Here is a 17,742-nt window from a genome sequence, read left to right as displayed (position 1 = left end):
TCTGTCGTGTTATGGGTTTTTTTTTTCTCTTCCACATCTTCACTTTACTTTGGCGTGGTTGTGCGAACCTGCAGTCTCATGCCACGGCGTTTGGTTAAAGTGAAGCGGGTTCTTGTGCAGGTCTGGGTGTAACCCTTGTGTGTGTTTGTGCGCTCGTGTTAAGATGTCGTCGGCCCAACATGACGGGACCTTCAGTCAGCTCAATAAGTTTGAGAAACTGTCGTGGAGGCCCTCCGTCCGAGACTCAGGTTTGTAAACAGCAACGACCGCTCTGCCGCCTCACACTGTCGGCTAAGCAAGCAGCTAGCTAAAGGTTAGCCTGGTATCGAACGTAAGTTAGCGCTGCTTTCGTCTTTGTGTACACCAGGATGCTAATTTATCTACGGGTTAGCGAGGCTAACTACGTGCATCAGCGCCACAGCACACAGGCCAGTGTTAGCTAACGCTGCTACGGAAGACAGCAGAAATTCAGTGAGTGAATGAACCCCCAGCAATCATCTGCAGAGCTGCTGTTATTGTATTCAAACTGGGATTTACATATGAGAAACCGATAGAAAGATAGTGCGGGGCGGAGGTTAGCTAACCGGAGGGGACACTGCAGACAACAGAGCACACACACGACATTAGCTTTACCCACTGTTACCTCACCAACACAGTTTAGACAACAGGCATTACTTGCGTTCAATAGTAGGTTTACAAAACTTAAATTCCGCGTGTTTTATGTGCTAAGCGGCCTGCAACTGCACAATGTGCTCGCCAAAACAGAAAGCATTAAGCAGTAACAATACGCTAAACGAAAAGCTTGGCACTGGGGACAGAAACATACAATATTAAGTCTGCTTCTGTGTGACTCATTTCTTGTTGTTTGGTGACTGACTTACAGGCTCTAAGAAGCGGGCACGGTGGCTTCAGGCTCGACGCATCTTCTCCCCTTCCTGCCCAAACCTGCGGATCCCCAACAGGTTTCTGAGAGAAGGTGCTGAAACCACATGACCTCCCCACCCCCCCCTTTTATCCCCTCGCTTAAGGAGACAGATGTCGATATAAACTGAGCGATCCTGCTCCTGTATAAAGTGTACACTGTATCTGTAATGTTGTAAAACTCACCAACTGCTGTTTTCTACACTTAGTGTTTATGGGTAAAGAAAATAAGCCTACATTTGGTGAGGACAAGATGATTGACACCTGATTGTTGCCTAATTATCTAATATTTATGCACAAAGGTGTTTTTTGTTTACTCTCTCCATTTCCTTTTCCACTCATTACCTTTACCTTGTTCCTCACACAGGACACTGTGTACCCCCCGCCCGGAGTGGACACCGCTGTGTTGCAGACAGCGCCAACCTGTATGTGTTTGGAGGCTACAACCCAGATTTTGAGGAAGCAGGCGGGTCAGAGAATGAAGACTACCCTCTTTTCAGGGAGCTTTGGCGGTTTCATTTTGCCACAGCCACATGGCAACAAGTCCGCACAGAGGGTTACATGCCCACAGAGCTGGCCTCTATGTCAGGTAAGAGTGTATGCACATGGGTGACAATGCTACTGGTGGATGTAATGCACGGTGAAATGCAGCAGTGTGTTAGCAAACACTGTGAGGTCGTCTGCTATCAAGTGAACACTAAAATAAACAATGTAGCAGTCAAACCTGTAAGGAAAACTGGTTTTGCAAATGTTTTATGAAGATGTAAATGTTTCTTAGGCCTCAAGGATGCACAGATTGAGTTTAGGGGAGTAATACTGAATGTAAACAAACTTTGTTTGCAAGAAAACTCCTCAGTACGCTTTTAAGGCCTTCTGTGTACACTGACACACTTCAAACAATCAGTGCATTTACATGAATATTACTAACCAGATTACAGTCAGGTCTCTGTAAAAACCAGAGCCAAAAATAGATTGTCTTAGTTTGCTCTGATGAGCGAGACTTTAGCTATGATAAGAAGAAAAGCAATTGCTTGAGGAAAATATGCAAACTTTTTTTTTTAAATGTTTTGAATGCTGTTTTGTCTTCATAAACTTGTAGTCTTCGTCTCCCCACTTTTATTGGCTCATTTCTACCTTGTACAGTCTGTGTTATTGCCACTAGCTGTCAATATGCATTACCAACCTCTAGAGATGGCAGGAATGTGTAACACATCACATCACCCTCATGCTGGTGGCGCCTATTTGTAATGTGAGCTGCAAACAACATGGGGGACCCGCTCATCAAAATAATGCTCCATATCATCTCTGAAGGGTTAAAATTTCACTGGAAACCAGTCATGTGGATTTCTCCCATTTCATGTACTTTGATTCTGAAATAGTAGCTCAAAGCCTCAGGTAGTGAAATCGACCAGTACGTGGATCTGAGCCAAGGTTACCAGGGCTACTCAGCAAGATACTAAAATTGTAGCAGAGACTGATTGTGTTGGTGTCTGTCGCTTTCAGCTGTTTTACATGGCAACAACCTACTTGTGTTTGGTGGCACTGGGATTCCATTTGGTGAAAACAATGGCAACGATGTCCACGTTTGCAATGTTCAGTACAAACGATGGAACCTGCTCAACTGCAGAGGGAAGAAGCCCAACAAGATATACGGGCAGGTAACAGTGTTTTAAAGTTGTTTGTTCTTTGTCATCATTCATTCATAACGCTTTCTGTATGTAGCTGTGTATTCCACCTACAAACACCTCTGAGTGTTCTCCATTTCCCAGGCAATGGTCATCATCAATGGCTACCTCTATGTGTTTGGAGGGACGACGGGCTACCTTTACAGCACTGACCTGCACAGGCTGGACCTGACCACCAGAGAATGGGCCCACCTCAAACCCAACAACGCACCCTCAGATCTACCTGAGGAGAGGTCAGTCAGCAGAGATAATTTTAACAACTACAGAATGTTTGACTTGTAGTGAGTTGTTCTCATAATATTTGTAATAATGTGCTGAAAATTAACATCTGGTTTTTACAGGTACAGACATGAGCTAGCTCATGATGGACAGAGAATATATATTTTAGGAGGTGGAACTTCCTGGACATCATATTCCCTGGACAAGGTGAGAGAAGCCAGCATAGACAGAATTTTACATAAAAACAAAGTGTTACTTTGGCATTTTATCTATTAATACTATTTCTCTTAATCAGATTCACGCATATAACCTAGAGACAAATAACTGGGAGGAAATAATCACCAAACCCCATGAAAAAATAGGTTTGTGATCTATATTTAGCTATTTTCTTGCCAAATGAGGGATTTTAAGATGATGCAATTAATTGACTGTTTCATTCGTCATTATCATGGCAGGATATCCCGCTGCCCGCCGCTGTCACAGCTGTGTGCAGGTCAAAGATGGTAAGAAGTATTTCACACAGGATTATCTGGACACGTCTGAAATGTTTGTTTCTTTTTTTGGTTTACCATGTTTCCCTATGCTTTTTTTTCTTCCAGAGGTGTTTATATGTGGGGGTTATAATGGTGAGGTGATCCTGTCGGACCTGTGGAAGATCAACCTGCAGACTTTTCAGTGGATCAAGCTGCCTGCCATCATGCCAGAACCAGCCTACTTTCACTGTGCTGCAGTCACTCCAGTTAGTTAAATATCTTTCACGTCACATCTCAGTCAGATTTCATTTCTACACTGAGTGAGAAAAGAAATCTGGAGTGGATGCCAGCTTTATTTGCTGTAGGACTGCACCTAGTGATTATGATCATTTTTATCAATGAATCTGCTGATTATTTTTTTCAATGAACTGATTGTTTAGTCATATAACATTGAAAAATGACCATATCCATTTGTCAGTGCCCAGGCTGACATCTTCATATGTCTTGTTTTGTCTGACCAACTACGCAAAAATCAAATATATTCAATTAACATTGATTTCAAACTGATAAAAGCAGCAAATCCTGAAACTGGTAAAACTGAGACCAGAGAATATTTGCTTAAAATTTACTTAAACCATGAATCAATTGTCAAAATAGCCGCTGATTAATTTTATGTTGATTGACTAATCGATTAATGGACTAATTGTTGCAACTCTAATCTCCTGTTGTTCTGTTCCTCTTGTTCAGGCTGGCTGCATGTATGTCCACGGTGGTGTCGTCAACATGTCTGGGAACCGAAGGACTGGTTCTTTGTACAAAGTGTGGTTGGTGGTGCCCAGCCTGCTGGAACTAACCTGGGAAAAACTGCTGAAAACTTTCCCTCACCTAGCCCAGCTGTCCACCCTTCAGCTGCTCAGCCTGGGACTGACACACACACTAATTCAGCGGCTCAAATAGAGGGAGCCCAGAGACTGAAGGAAGCGGTATGTGATGGCACAGCACTGACTCTAAAATCACTGAAAACTAGGCAAAAACATTCTTAAAAGAAAATCTGATGTCAGATGGTAATGAAAATACTTTGAATGCCTTTTAACATTAGTCCTATGTAAACGTGTGCTTTTTTAAAAAAATGCTAAGTGCAATGTTTTTAAGTTTCTCTGTATGTGAACGTGTCAGATATTTGTGCACGTATCCATCAGAAGCCATGCATCAGTGTGGAATCGCTGTATGCTGATGATTTCCACTTCCCTGTCGCTCAGAGGTATCTTGTGCTGTGTCTTATGTTTTGCACTCCTCAGCGTTTTCTTTTTTTATTTATTTTTTTTAAACTCGCATCATTGTCACAGAAAGTTATGGAGCATGAGCAGGAATAGTTAAATGTTCCAAAGACCACTTTCACCACTTGAAAGGCAAAACGAATGTTGCTTCTGCTCGAGTCATTTTAGTTTCCGTTCAGAGGATGAGATACAACTGTTTTGTTGTTGCTGAAGTGGAGTTGTGTTGCTGTGAGTCAGCTGCTTTTACGCCCACTGTGACATAGGGAAGGTTTAGAAATGACTGTAGTTTCCAGCAGGAGAAATTTGTGAGCAGTTTGCATCCTGAGAGACACTTCCATTCGGTTAGTTAGGGGTCATGTAGATTTTCTGAAAAAGCAGCACATTGCTGATAATGCATGTTATAACTGTGATACCTCCTAACAATCTAACTAGGTCAATTATTTAAGGCATTGTGTTTGAGCCTCAAGGATTGCATGCTAACATTGAGCTGTGATTATAACGACGTTCAAATTGAAAAATGTTCTCCTCACTGGTCACATTAGGCCTTGTGATCAGACAAAAACCCAAAAGCCTCTTTAAAGCATCTGTGACATTGCATCACTGTGAATCTTCTTGTGCCTCTGATTCTTTTTTTTTTGGGAAAAATGAAGCTCAGTTAGAAGTTAGAAATGAACTTGCACACCTGTAGCTCCACAGCGTTTCTCAAGCCTTTTTATTTCTTCATCTGGTGCCTTCTGAATTTTTAAGATTTCATCCTTACTCTCTCTCAGCTGTGTTACATGTAGGCTTTTTTCCTCCATGTGATTTACCTGGTGCTTTCCACATGAGCCTTTTGTTGCTGAACTATTCTGCTCATGATTAATCAGGAGATACCACAGCAGCTAAGGATTTTTCATCAACTTAAACCCATAGAGACATTTTACTCATGTAAATCACTATGCTGCTGTGTTTTTTTCTGTTTTTTTGTTTGTTTTTTGTTTGTTTTTTGTTTTTGTTTAGTTTTTTTTTTGTTTTTTTTGTGTTTTTTTTTGTGTTTTTTTGTTTTTGTTTTTTTTTTACAAAACTTTGAATTGTAGCAGATTATGTATCTACATTTTTTCCCCCACCTGATTTCACTATCATTTCAGTTCTCACTTTATGCCTAAACCCCATTTTAACCTTTTCATACATAGGCTCTATTATTATTATTGTTTTTTTTTAAGTTTAAGTTTTGGTTTGGTTTCTCTAGAGAACGTTGAGCTATAGTGCTGTGGTACTTAAAAAAATAAGTGGGACTTGGGACTTTTTAAAAAAAAAAATAGCAACAAGGTATGAGGAGTATGTGAGGCGTCCTCAGGATGTACAATACTGTGATCAGACTCAAGTCTGTAGAGCTCCGCAAACATTCACCATGGTTAAAATGTCAGCAGGCGGAAAACGGATCTTTTGCCGTTACCGTGATGTAGTACTACCAGCTGTTTGTATCGAGTCACACGCCTTTCTTTCATCTCTTTGGTTTATCTCATCTTAACTCGACAACATTTTATTTTATAAATTCTCTTTAACGTTGGTACAATATATAAGCTAAACGTTGTTGTATCATAATGCCCATTTTCACATTCAAAATCCCACCTCAGTCCCTTTTTTTCCCCTGAGTTTGACATGTTATGGCCTTATTTATATCTTATTATGAAGCAACAGTCAGTTTCACTACATGCTCACACGTGCTAAATGTACCACAGTGCTTAAGATTGGGATGTTTATATTTGCATCATTTTCGATGTCAATGGAAGTTAAGTGATCTCTTTTGCATGTCAGTATGGTGTGCATGTCACTTTACATAAACTCCTGGGAGAAAAGATAAATATCTCCTCAAAAGGTAATTATGGCTGTAATGTACATTATGTTTTGTAGTTACTGTCTGTACAAACAATAAAAGCACAGCCGGTTTTTCAGAATGTTGTATTGTCAAATATTGTTATTGTTCTTTCTATGCACAGCCAGCCATGCCATATGTTCAACTATATTATTGGGGGGGAAAAAAAACATATTTCATTATCTCTAATGTACCACATGTACATTTTGGAGTTAAAAAGTATACACATTTATCACAACAGTACCTTAAACAAAATACCATTAGTGCAGATTCTTTACGTCATAATATTCACTTGTAAAAATACTGCTTTTCTTTCCTTCACAGTTTACAGAGACCATAATGGCAGGACACACATAGTTAAGTATGTTAACTTACAAACTGTACTTTTTTTTTTTCAGTAGTAGGAGTAATACGTTTGTGCAGTCAAAAAAAAGTACCTACCTGAGATTAAAAATTTCAGTTTTGTCATTTGTGTAATTCAGGATACAGCATTAAAAAAAACACAAAATTTATATTTAAAAGCCCAGCATGATAAATTAGCCATGTCAGGATAAAATATCACCAACAGGGAGTGGTATTGAATTTGCACAGTCAGTTTCTTCCAGGCTTAAAAAAAAAAAGATCCACACTCAACATCCTGCTGGAGATGGAGCGAAGTAATACAGAGCTAGCAGGATTAGGTAGACAACCACCAGAGCCGTACCTGAGAGAAAACAAGACAGAAAACTGGATTAGTGTGTTTCAATTCTTCAACATTACTGGGACATATTTAGATAGGTTTGTTGCTTTTCATGCCGCTATTGTCTGCAAATCAACAAATTTTAGTCAGCGTTAATATTTTGTAATAATAATGAAATTCAGAGGCAGGTCTCCTGAGTTATCCGGGTAAATTAATAAAACTGACATGGTTTTCAAAACATAAATGGAATGAAAAGCAATGTCAGAGAATCAATCTAAAAAACTTGGTGAATGTCCTCCCTCATTTACATGAATGTGGCAATTGCTGGTTTTACACTTGAAACTCACCCTGAAAATAATCAGACTTGCCGTCCATGAAGATGTAGTTGACTACAATCACACTGAAGATGCTGGCCCACAGGTGCAGGTCACTGAACAACAGAACAAATCCCACATCCTATGCAAAGCACAGACATGGTGTTTGATCACAGAAAACTATAAAATCTTTGATATTTATGTGAATAAATCAATGATGAAAATGAAGAGAAGGGTGTCTTACATAGAAAGCATTAAATAAGACCAGTATTGGAATCTGTAGCATGCAGACCTGCACAGCAATACAGCTTCCCACCTCCAAGCTGGAAAAAAAACCCCAGAAACATCATTTGGATACAGATATCACTTTTTAACCTGTGTAGGTTCTTTCCTTTAATGAGGGATGATTTACCTTAGACTGATGTTGTTTTGAAGTGCAAACTGAATCCCATTAACAATCTCTGGGATCTCAGGAACCATAGCGAGAACTGTCACCCCAATGAAATACTAGAGAAAAAAAGAAAAATCATAGCACAACATCCACCAAAAACCACCAAAATAAAAACTGCCTGATAACGCTCAGGTGCCATGTCCCGACCTGAGACACGTTGGGTTGGTTTAGTATGGGCTGGATGTGCTCAGTGGAAAGGTCAGCACAGGCAGACGTCAGCACAGTGGCCATGATGAGAATGACCAGAGACCTCCACCGTGACCAGTGGACCACTGCTCCATGGTGGCACGTCGCTGTACAGACATACATAAAGAGGTAATGGTAAGTAAACATTAAGCCTCATTGTGTTGGAGAGTAATTATGCAAGGTGCAGTTCTGCGTTGGCTTTTAACTGTGACCATGAGAACTGATTCATACCCTGTCCCTCTCCAACATGGATGTTGTAAATGTGGGAGTGTGTCTTCAGTGTGAATATCAGACCAATGATGTAGGCGACTGGCAAGAGGGCAGACACTGTGTACACCAATGGCCTTGTGACAAAAAAACACAATAAATGAGAGTGAAGACATGCAAAGAGGGTATTACAGCTTACTGAATAATTTTAGAAACTCAAAAGGACCATATGATAATTTAACAGGTTTTAACTGTTCTAAGAGCCTCTGTTCACAGTATTGTGACAATAGCACAACTTTGAAGAAATACAGACAACAGCGTTGTTTGTTTCCATCAATAGATTGAATCCTCTCAAGCATGTCTCACATTTCTGCGAGTGATTTTCATACTTCACTGAAATATCTCCCTGGAAGCTACAATTTGTACTTCAAGGGCTAAAACATGCAAAACCACCATTATGGTCATTTAGTTCCTTTACATGACAGTTGGAGTATAAAAAAAATGTATAGTTTCTTACTCTACATGACTGTGGAACAGTGTACCGTTGTTCTGTAGAACAAAAAACAACAAAAGATGTTATACATAGTACAGTGCCTGTAAATCAGTGCATGTTATGTTTGTGAGCTCTTCCTTTCTACTGATACTCACCAGATCATAGTGGCAGTTGTGGCAGACAAACGGTCCACTGCTGTTGCTTGTGCTGTTTCCTCCAGTGGAGTTCGTGCAGGCGTCACACACCAGATTACCGTAGGCCTTGGAGAACAGCGTGGGGGCAAATACACCTGCCATTGACAGTTATGGAGGATGATTAAATTTAATTTATGATTCAATTTAAGAGATTTCGGTAATGCTGATGCTGATGAATGCTGATTTTAGTCTTGGCAGACACAAAGAGGCCTGTCTGATGGACAAGTCTCAAAAAAAAAAAAAAGATTCACATTAAGCTCACCTAAATGAAATTACTATACTAATACTTCGACAGCAGCGTTTCGTGTTTTATGACCATTAATCGAACTATTTTTTATTTGATTATTCAATGTCCACTGGTGTCCAATGGCCATCAGTGTGACTCCATTATTACATTCTTTTAGAATTTCTTTTAGCTAAAAGTTTTAGCCAAAGGTTTTAGCTAAAAGTTGGCACAAGTGTTCAGTGTAAACAAACATATTGTGAACAGCTGCTACAAAAAAGACTACCACTGTAGCTGTAACATGAATTTCCTGTAGGTGGTGCAAGTGTTAAAAATGTTAGAAACTACAATTTTTTTGTCCTTAGGAGGCAAAAACATGTTTGCATGTGGAGATCTAAACTGCTAGTGCAGCTGCTTGTTTCCTTTCCTGCAGGTGATGCAGGCAGCGTGGAAGATGTCTGAGTTGTGAGAGAGTGAGCTTGTGAGTTAGTTGGGAGCCAGTTTCACAACATGATCTAAAAACTTCTGGAGACTTACCCCCCACAGAGATGAAAAGCAAGGCCGAGCTCACTCCTGTAGAGCGACTGTTGAATCTTTGCTCACTGTGTCTCAGCCCTCCGATTATCATGCAGATGCCCTGAGAGGACAAAGCAAAGGGCCTCATTCATACACGCCGAGTTAGTGTTGTGTATCTGAACATGATTTTTGTGCCAATGACGTTGATTTAATGAATTCCTTATTCAATCTACAAGTTAAAAGGATGCTTTTCAGTAAGTGGACTGACATGCAAATAAAAAAAACAATCACTGACAGTGTGTGAGGCAATAATTTGTATTTAGAATTGAATTTTTTTTTTTATTACAAGTCAAGGATTTTAGGAAAGTAAAACATAGGGTAAATGCAGGTTGGCTCACAGGAATAAAGAGGATGCATCCGAGCAGGGTGCCAGTCAGCGCTGCTTTAACAACCTCCTGCAGACACGGATTGGCTGCCTGGTGACCTCTGAGCAGGGCTGTGATGTAGAAGGTCAGCTCTGTGATGGAGCCGAAGGTGGCGTTCACCACTGCACCCACAGCAAAGTTACTCTGGGCTGAGATACTGCAAAAGCAAACAAAAAAAAAAAAGTTAACAGTTAACATCTGATGTACTTTGTATGAAACTACTGGTAACTCTGTTAGCATGTTTGTTACACTAGATCCACAGGGTAACATGAGAATTGACTTTTTTCAATGGTGTGTTTTAAGGTTATGAAAACAGCTCACCTGGCGATGCCCATACCAATGTAGTAAGACAGAGGTATGATGGAGCCTATTGCTATGGCGAACTTGACATCGGAGCTGGCGTACTGGTTCTCCCTGTCAATATATCCAATTACTATGGCAACTATTACTAGAGGGAGGAGGTCTGAGATGGGGGTCAAAGATGACAACAGGTCTTCAAGTGACGCACGCTGACACAAACACGCGCACACAGGCCTCACATCCAATGGTAAAGGATACTGACAGCAAACACATTGATCCCATCAACTGTGTACTTGTAGTAGTACCAGTTGACAGCGTGGTAGCAGCACAGCAGCGCCCTGGTCTCATAAGCTTGATGCTACAGGTCAGGTAAAAGAATAAACAAACTGGTGCATGAGCATCAAACCAAAGCTAATGAATCTCTCCAGGGTTTATGTGCTGTGGATGATAATTATTGATTCTCAGCCTTGCCTTCCTCTGTGAGCAGGAGGACACAGAAACATCCTCAGGAGGCAAGAGGAGAATGACAGCCAGAGTCCGTGCATTCATCTTGGAAACGGGGATGGTGAAGATGAGGATCCAGGAGAAGAAGCAGGCCACTGAATGGATGACCGCCAGAGGAGGGTATCCCAGCCCCAGCCACACGTAGGTGGAGAAACGACGCTACACAACAAGAGGGGCACAACAGGATAATGATATCCTATACTTGATTTCCATGGAGCAGAAATCTGCCAATCCTACACAATTATTTTCTATATGTATATTTTATATTTCTTATACAGAAAGTGTGGAAAGTTACCCAGAAGGGAGTGCGCAGAGGTCGTCCTTGCATCTCCGGGACTGGCACCTCCGTAGGTGAAGGCAGAAGAACTGGTGAGTTATCCTCCACCCAGTCTATGTTGCACTCACAGTCTGGTGCTTGCTCACAACATCTCCTCAATGTATTTCCAAGCTGGAGAAACACAACCAGAGGAAAGTGTGATTACTGATCACTTAAAGCACAAACTATTATGTTTAATCACGGTCAGAGACAACAGCAGGATTTAGACACAAACTTTTACATTAAATGATCTCTGGACTGGATTCCTGGATTGATCCAACAAATTTGCGACAACCGAAAAGAACACCCGGTTGACATCACACAACATGTAACACATAATACCATCAGGTCAGAATATAAGCAATATAAGGATATCAGAGTAATTTGGTTTCACAGGCAGTACAGTTGTGTGTATCTATGTAAAATGACATAAATTTATGTTGCCAAATGAAAGCGTACGCAGACTAAAAAGATCTGCAGGAGAGGAAGTGGTATAACCAATTTATGTATGACACCAGCTGACCTCTACAAGAAATCCATCAGCTGCCACAGAGTAACAGGACTCCTGACACAGCTTGAAGCATGTAGTAGAAATGCAGCAATTAGTCAATATATAGAACATTAATCTGCAGTTATTCTGACAGGTGATGAATCATTTAAGTCACCTTTAAAACAAATATGTAAAATGTTTGCTGGCTGCAGCTTCTTGCAGCTGTCAGGACCTGCTGCTTTTCATTTCACTATCTGAGAGTAAACAAAAAAATGATTGACTGATTAATTGACAGATTAGTAGGGAAAATAACCATTGGTTTCACCCCTAGTCTACAGTTTACTCATTATTAATATAGCCCCGTTCTTAGAAAAGAAACAACTGAGCAGTCCACTAAAGAGGCTGTACATGGGTGCAACGCACTATTGTAATGACTCTGTCCTCCATCACTGACCAACTGAAAATGTAAGTTGCGTTTCTGTGGTTTCTTCTGCAGCTTGTGAAGTAACAACAGAGTCACTGGTATAAATATCAAACCAACTCAGATGTAATTTTAAAGTTTAAAAACACTGTAAGTACATTATTATTCCAAATCTCCCTCTTCTTCAGTCCCTAACTTAATAAATCCACTAAGCAGAGGAATTTCGATGGGAATTTGTTCAACTGTGTTCAAAGTGTCAGCTGCATCTTAACAAATGTATTGCAATAACAAGTTGCTGCAAATGACTGGTAGTGTTGCAGACTTGTGGTGGTGTTCAGAAAAATAACACTTCTGCTTTCATGACCACAGGTTAGGGAGACACAATGAGGAAACTACAGGGTTTACTGTGCATCTATCTAATTTCAGTTAGCAGAAAAAGGAAAAGAGACAAGAGCAGGAAGCCCCCCAGCATTAACTGAACTCAGATCCAAACAGTACCTCATGGATTGACTTGCCGAACGGCCACAGGAAGTAGCAGGACAACTTCCAGCACAGCTTGGCTGAAGACAGAGAGAAAAAGAAGAGAATAAGAGGAATGGCTGGTGATCAATAATGAACATTTTCATTATTCTTTGTTGATTAGCTCCCCTACCATACGGTGCACCAGCGATAGTGATGAACATAAGCATGCCGACCAGGAAATATGTCAGGGAGACCCACCAACCAAAGAGAAACACATACGCTACGTTTCCAAATGTGATGAGATGACCTGACACCAGGAAGACAAACAGACAGAACCACTAGTGAAAGGCTGACAGGTTCTCCAGCACAGCATATTCAAATGTTTTTTCATGGAAATTATATACAGTGAGGAGGGTAATTTGTTATTTTCCCCAATTTGGTTGGGGAAAAAGAATCAGCACAAACACATCACATAAAGATAACAAGCCATACCTGGACTTGAATGTGGCTTAATGATGTTCAGTTCAGAATAGAGCTCTTTCACAACCTCTGATCTGTCTTTAAACGGACGCTCTGTCACGTGGCTCTTCCATTTTCTAAAACCAAACTGACACACAAATCAAATATTAAGTTTACTGGCTCAGCTGAGCTCAAAACACTTCCATTTGCGGTGAAAAACCTTCAGACTTCTCACCCTGTAGTTGTTGACCAGTTTGTTGGCTTCCACCTCGTTCTCTGCTGTGATGGTTCTCTTGCTTTGAATCTCCTCCCAGCTCTCTTCACAAACATTATGACTCGAACCTAAAACAACAAGCAGCAAGACGACAAATAAAGGTCTGTAAACCTACAAGCGTTGCTATTAAAAGATAGATTTAAATAAGCTGGTACCCAGTACTCACATGTGTGTGCAGACATGCATTTTTTTGTGCACAGAGCAGGACATACGGAGGGATGTGTAGCTGGAGTGCACGTGTCTGCTGAGTTACACTGTTGACCTGGGTCATGGATCTTTTCATGATTGTAACCTGTCTGAGGATCATGCTCCAACGAAGGATCTGTAGCAGCAAGCAAGAAACTAATTACTCTTAGAAAACTGAAAGATGTGTCATATGGTCACAAAGAAAGTAGCGGAAATATTGGTCTAAGTAATGATTGAATTATGAGAAATCCTCAAATAAAAAAAATACATAGACAATAAGATATTAGATAGATAAGATTTGCTGATAATACAGATAGGGTTATTTTACCATTTGTCAGTGGACCAGACAGTCACATGTCATCATTTGTGGTAAATTAAGAAGCATACCATGATATTGTGCAGACTTATCAGGTTATAATTTAATTTAATTTGATGTTTTGGTTTAGCAGTGACAGTACATTAAACTTACAGATGTTATTAACAGATTAATAAGGTGCCTAAACCCGTTATGTTACTCAACAGATTTGTCTACATGATAAAAGTTGTATTTCCAGAAATTAAACAGTTTTCCTTTAAACATTTACAGGGAAGATTAAAGGGGAGCTAATAAATTAGAAAAAAAAGTTGCAAATGCCTTGCTGCTATCAAAGAAGTCTTTGTCTTAAGAACATCGTCCTCGTGCTCTCACTTGTTGCTGGTCCGTGTCAGTTACACACTATATCTGCATTGCAGTCCATTCCTTACAGTGCAGAGTCAGATGGGCTGAGCCAAATCAGCAGCACTCTACAGCCCAGAATCCCCCCTCTATCAACTGTGACACAGCTGATACAAAGATTCAGATGTCTCTGGAAAAAAAATCCCCATATAACACATGCACTGATTCAAAAATCATTACCCACACCAGCCCCCAAACCTCTGAGAGCAAAACCACAGAAACAAGACACGCATAGCACTCACAACAGCACATGACGATGGCATCCCTTCAATCAATTCTTCACATTAAGTGGAAAAAAATGCATGTTTTTGCAAAAGTATTGTCCCGTCTGCTATAGAAGCCTAAATGCATTATCCCAGTGACTGCTTGTACAGTATTTACCTCTGTCAAGGCTAGGGCAAGGACTTGGACCCAAATGCACAAACCCACAGACAAAATCAAAAAAATAATAGTTTTTATTCAAAGGTTCAAACTAGGATCACCCATAAAGGGGAAAAAGGCACAAAAACAAAAATACAAAATGCAAACGCAAAATCACTCTTAGCAAGGAGAAAGACAGAACAAGGAGCTAAAACCAAAGAAAAAAAAACAAAGTAACAAATAAATACACAACCTGACTGGGGATACAATGACAAGAGGCAAAACAAGAAACGAGACAAGGCAAAGGACATGTGGCTATGGCAAGAGACAAAAACAAACTGACAAGAACACAGCGAAACGACGAGACTTAAGTACACAAGGCAATGGGCAACAGGTGAAACCAATTAGGGTGGGGCAGACAATCACAAAGGCGGGAAACAAGACAAAGACAGGAAGTAGAAAAGACAAGACAAGATACACAAGGGCAATGACTTCAAAATAAAACAGGAACTATAAACAAAATTTAACAAACTAAACAAGAGTTCAAAAGTCCACAAAAGAGTTCAAAACATAACAAAAGGGTTCCGAAAACAGCCCCCTTAAGGGCTAGTCATGACAACCTCCACAGACGTATGTCAAGAATCAGTGTATTTCTATGTTTCTTTCTCTAGATGTATATAAGTATTCATGTCTTGAGGCCTGTACAGTGCATTGTAAAACAAAATAACTGTAAAAACTAACTGTAACTGTATTAATACTAATACAAAACGCCCTTCTGTCTATCGTCGAACTGATTACTGACTCTGACAGCCTGACAACAGCTGCGTTTGTTGTACAGGGAAACCAGAGGCATGACTGTAATTAAGAAAAGGGTAAAAATCGTCTCGAGTCAGTCATTCATTCATTCATTTCCAGGGTTTGTCTCTTCCAAGATACAGCCCTGATGAATGAAGAAATGCTAACAAACTACTAGCATCATGAGACAAGTGAGGACAATATTCATGACTTCCCCTCCCCTCCCCCAGTTCAAGGCAGTCCTCGAACTGTTAGGTAGTCCTGTTTGGTTTCCTCTTTCTGTCTCAGTATTTGATTACTGACATGCACACAAGTATAAATAAAACGCAACTGAGTGTTACTGGTTATATCAGTGATTCTGTTTGTGATAGTGGCTGTGATACTGATTGTGTTAGTGATTGTGCACTGACAGAGGGGCTTTGGCAGCATTATATTGATTCACTACTCATAGCTTCATTCTTGAGTGCAGAAGAGGAACATCTTAAGGTTAACAGTTAATATTAAATCTTACAACATCACAGGACAGAAAATCCAAGAACAATACTGTTTCTCACAGTTAATCACTTCCTCTCAAATGAAGCTGTGTAACCAGAAGATAATTGGTTTCATCAGTAGCATTGATCATGACAGACAGTTCTTTTGTCTATCATTATGGGATTAAATTCAAGTCAGTTTATTTATTCAAGTCAGAATTCATGAAAATGCATCTGTGAAACATTAAAACCAGATATGTTGCCGACACAAAGTGAATGAGAAGGTCTGGACAAGGACTGAAACAATGATAACATTTCTCAATAAGTTAATAAACAAGCTATTCTGATAATTGATTAATGGTTTATGCCAACTGTCAAGCAAAAATCTCCCCTGGTTCCAGCTTCTCCAATCTGCTATTTTTCTCTGTTTTATACTATTGTTAACATTGAACATTGAAGAAGTCACCTTGTACTCAGTGAAACTGTGATGGTCAATATTTCACTATTTTCATTTCTCATTTTATGCATTAATTGGTTGCAGCTCTATAGTTTGGACAGCTACAGGCCGTCTGGCTAACCGCACACACTACAAATAGGCAACTTAAAAGAAAGAAAGAAAGAAAGAAAGAAAGAAAGAAAGAAAGAAAGAAAGAAATAAAAAGAAAGAAAGGCAGACAGATTTTCAATGCCACATAACACTTTTGTGTTTGTCTGTCACGTTGACATTCTGGCACAGAGACAGACAGAGACAGTCCTGGCACGCGCGCACACACACACAATCAGTGGGAACCACCTTGTAATCAATGCGACGTGACTTCACCATATGACAGCTCCGTCAACACAGACCGAGCTGACTGTCTTTACTCTTCTCATTCACATGATGCTATCAAGGCAAATAACACCTACCGTATATATTAACATGGCAGATTTAAAATGGAGAATGCATTTCACATCGCTGTCAAAGAACACAGTAAGCTTATTACAAATAAAGTTTTTTTCATCATCTCGCGCTAAATACGAGCCTCGGCCGCTCACCTTGTGTGTGCTCAGCCGGCCTCCTCCTCCGGCTGCTCGTGTCGGAGCTCTGTGTGGGTGACAGAGACATGTCCGCCGGTAAAGAGTAAAATGAAATAAAACAAAACACCTCGCCCGTAAGTCTCGTATCAGTTTAGCCTGACCCGCTTCTCTCCTCAGTGAACGGACGCAAGGGACGCACTGATTCACGGTGGACTCAGCCGCTTGGAATTGTGGGAAATGTAGGCCACAGGGGTTGGGCTCCTTAAAGAGACAAAGAAAATACCTCCACAACATGGTCAAACTCAAGTATTGCATGGATTGTTATTTTATTTTATTTTATTTTATTTTATTTTATTTTATTTTATTTTATTTTTATTTCATTTTATTTTTTTCAAATCTGCTCTGCAAAGTATTGGTAGTTTGTTTTGTAAGCACAAATAGCTATTGTCCAAGGTCCAAAGGAACAAGCACTTTGATCATGGCAATTGAGTATTTTTGAAGCATCTGAACTTCTTTGAGTATATTTTCCAATCAGTAATTTTATATTCGCTGAAGTAGATTTTTATGATATATCATATGCTTCTGTTTTTGCCAGGGCCTGTTATTCAATCAGGATGTTCTTCCATGTAAAGTTTTGAAAGAAGAAATAACATAATCTTCTTCTCACAAATGAAACTTTAATTCTTAAGCAATAGAATCCAGCCTTACTCAATTCAATACACTCAGGCTTTGCTGTTACATCAAAGCCAGCTTTTAACAGCCTTAGTGTAACAGACATTATTGAGTCAGTCTGCTGACTTTGATCCTTCTATGGTTAGTATGTCACTGACAATTATTTAACTCGTATTATCA

The 17,742-nt window shown here is 40.0% G+C and overlaps 2 protein-coding genes across 2 annotated transcripts; one reads left to right on the top strand and one right to left on the bottom strand.

The window, feature by feature from the left end:
• LOC121182134 (kelch domain-containing protein 10-like) lies at window positions 1-5,915 on the top strand. Its single transcript, XM_041038485.1, has 10 exons — window positions 1-248; window positions 884-976; window positions 1,289-1,510; window positions 2,425-2,579; window positions 2,691-2,839; window positions 2,948-3,032; window positions 3,121-3,187; window positions 3,281-3,328; window positions 3,425-3,564; window positions 4,046-5,915. Exons 1-10 carry the CDS (start codon window positions 164-166, stop codon window positions 4,253-4,255), a joined length of 1,254 nt encoding a protein of 417 aa, XP_040894419.1. The 5' UTR covers window positions 1-163; the 3' UTR covers window positions 4,256-5,915.
• cax2 (cation/H+ exchanger protein 2) lies at window positions 5,868-17,175 on the bottom strand. The gene is made up of 20 exons (XM_041038484.1): window positions 16,909-17,175; window positions 13,511-13,666; window positions 13,306-13,412; window positions 13,104-13,218; window positions 12,802-12,918; window positions 12,648-12,709; window positions 11,218-11,370; window positions 10,890-11,081; window positions 10,677-10,776; window positions 10,440-10,581; window positions 10,092-10,275; window positions 9,715-9,814; window positions 8,916-9,049; window positions 8,785-8,816; window positions 8,292-8,404; window positions 8,022-8,167; window positions 7,836-7,930; window positions 7,668-7,746; window positions 7,457-7,565; window positions 5,868-7,133 (listed from the first exon to the last, which is right to left on the bottom strand). The coding sequence occupies exons 1-20, from the start codon at window positions 16,976-16,978 to the stop codon at window positions 7,060-7,062; spliced, it is 2,280 nt and encodes a 759-aa protein (XP_040894418.1). The 5' UTR covers window positions 16,979-17,175; the 3' UTR covers window positions 5,868-7,059.
• Window positions 17,176-17,742: the final 567 nt, after the last annotated feature.

Source organism: Toxotes jaculatrix, chromosome 5, assembly GCF_017976425.1.
Source record: "Toxotes jaculatrix isolate fToxJac2 chromosome 5, fToxJac2.pri, whole genome shotgun sequence".
Classification (NCBI taxonomy): Eukaryota; Metazoa; Chordata; class Actinopteri; family Toxotidae; genus Toxotes; species Toxotes jaculatrix.
This window is presented reverse-complemented; position numbering and strand designations above follow the sequence as displayed.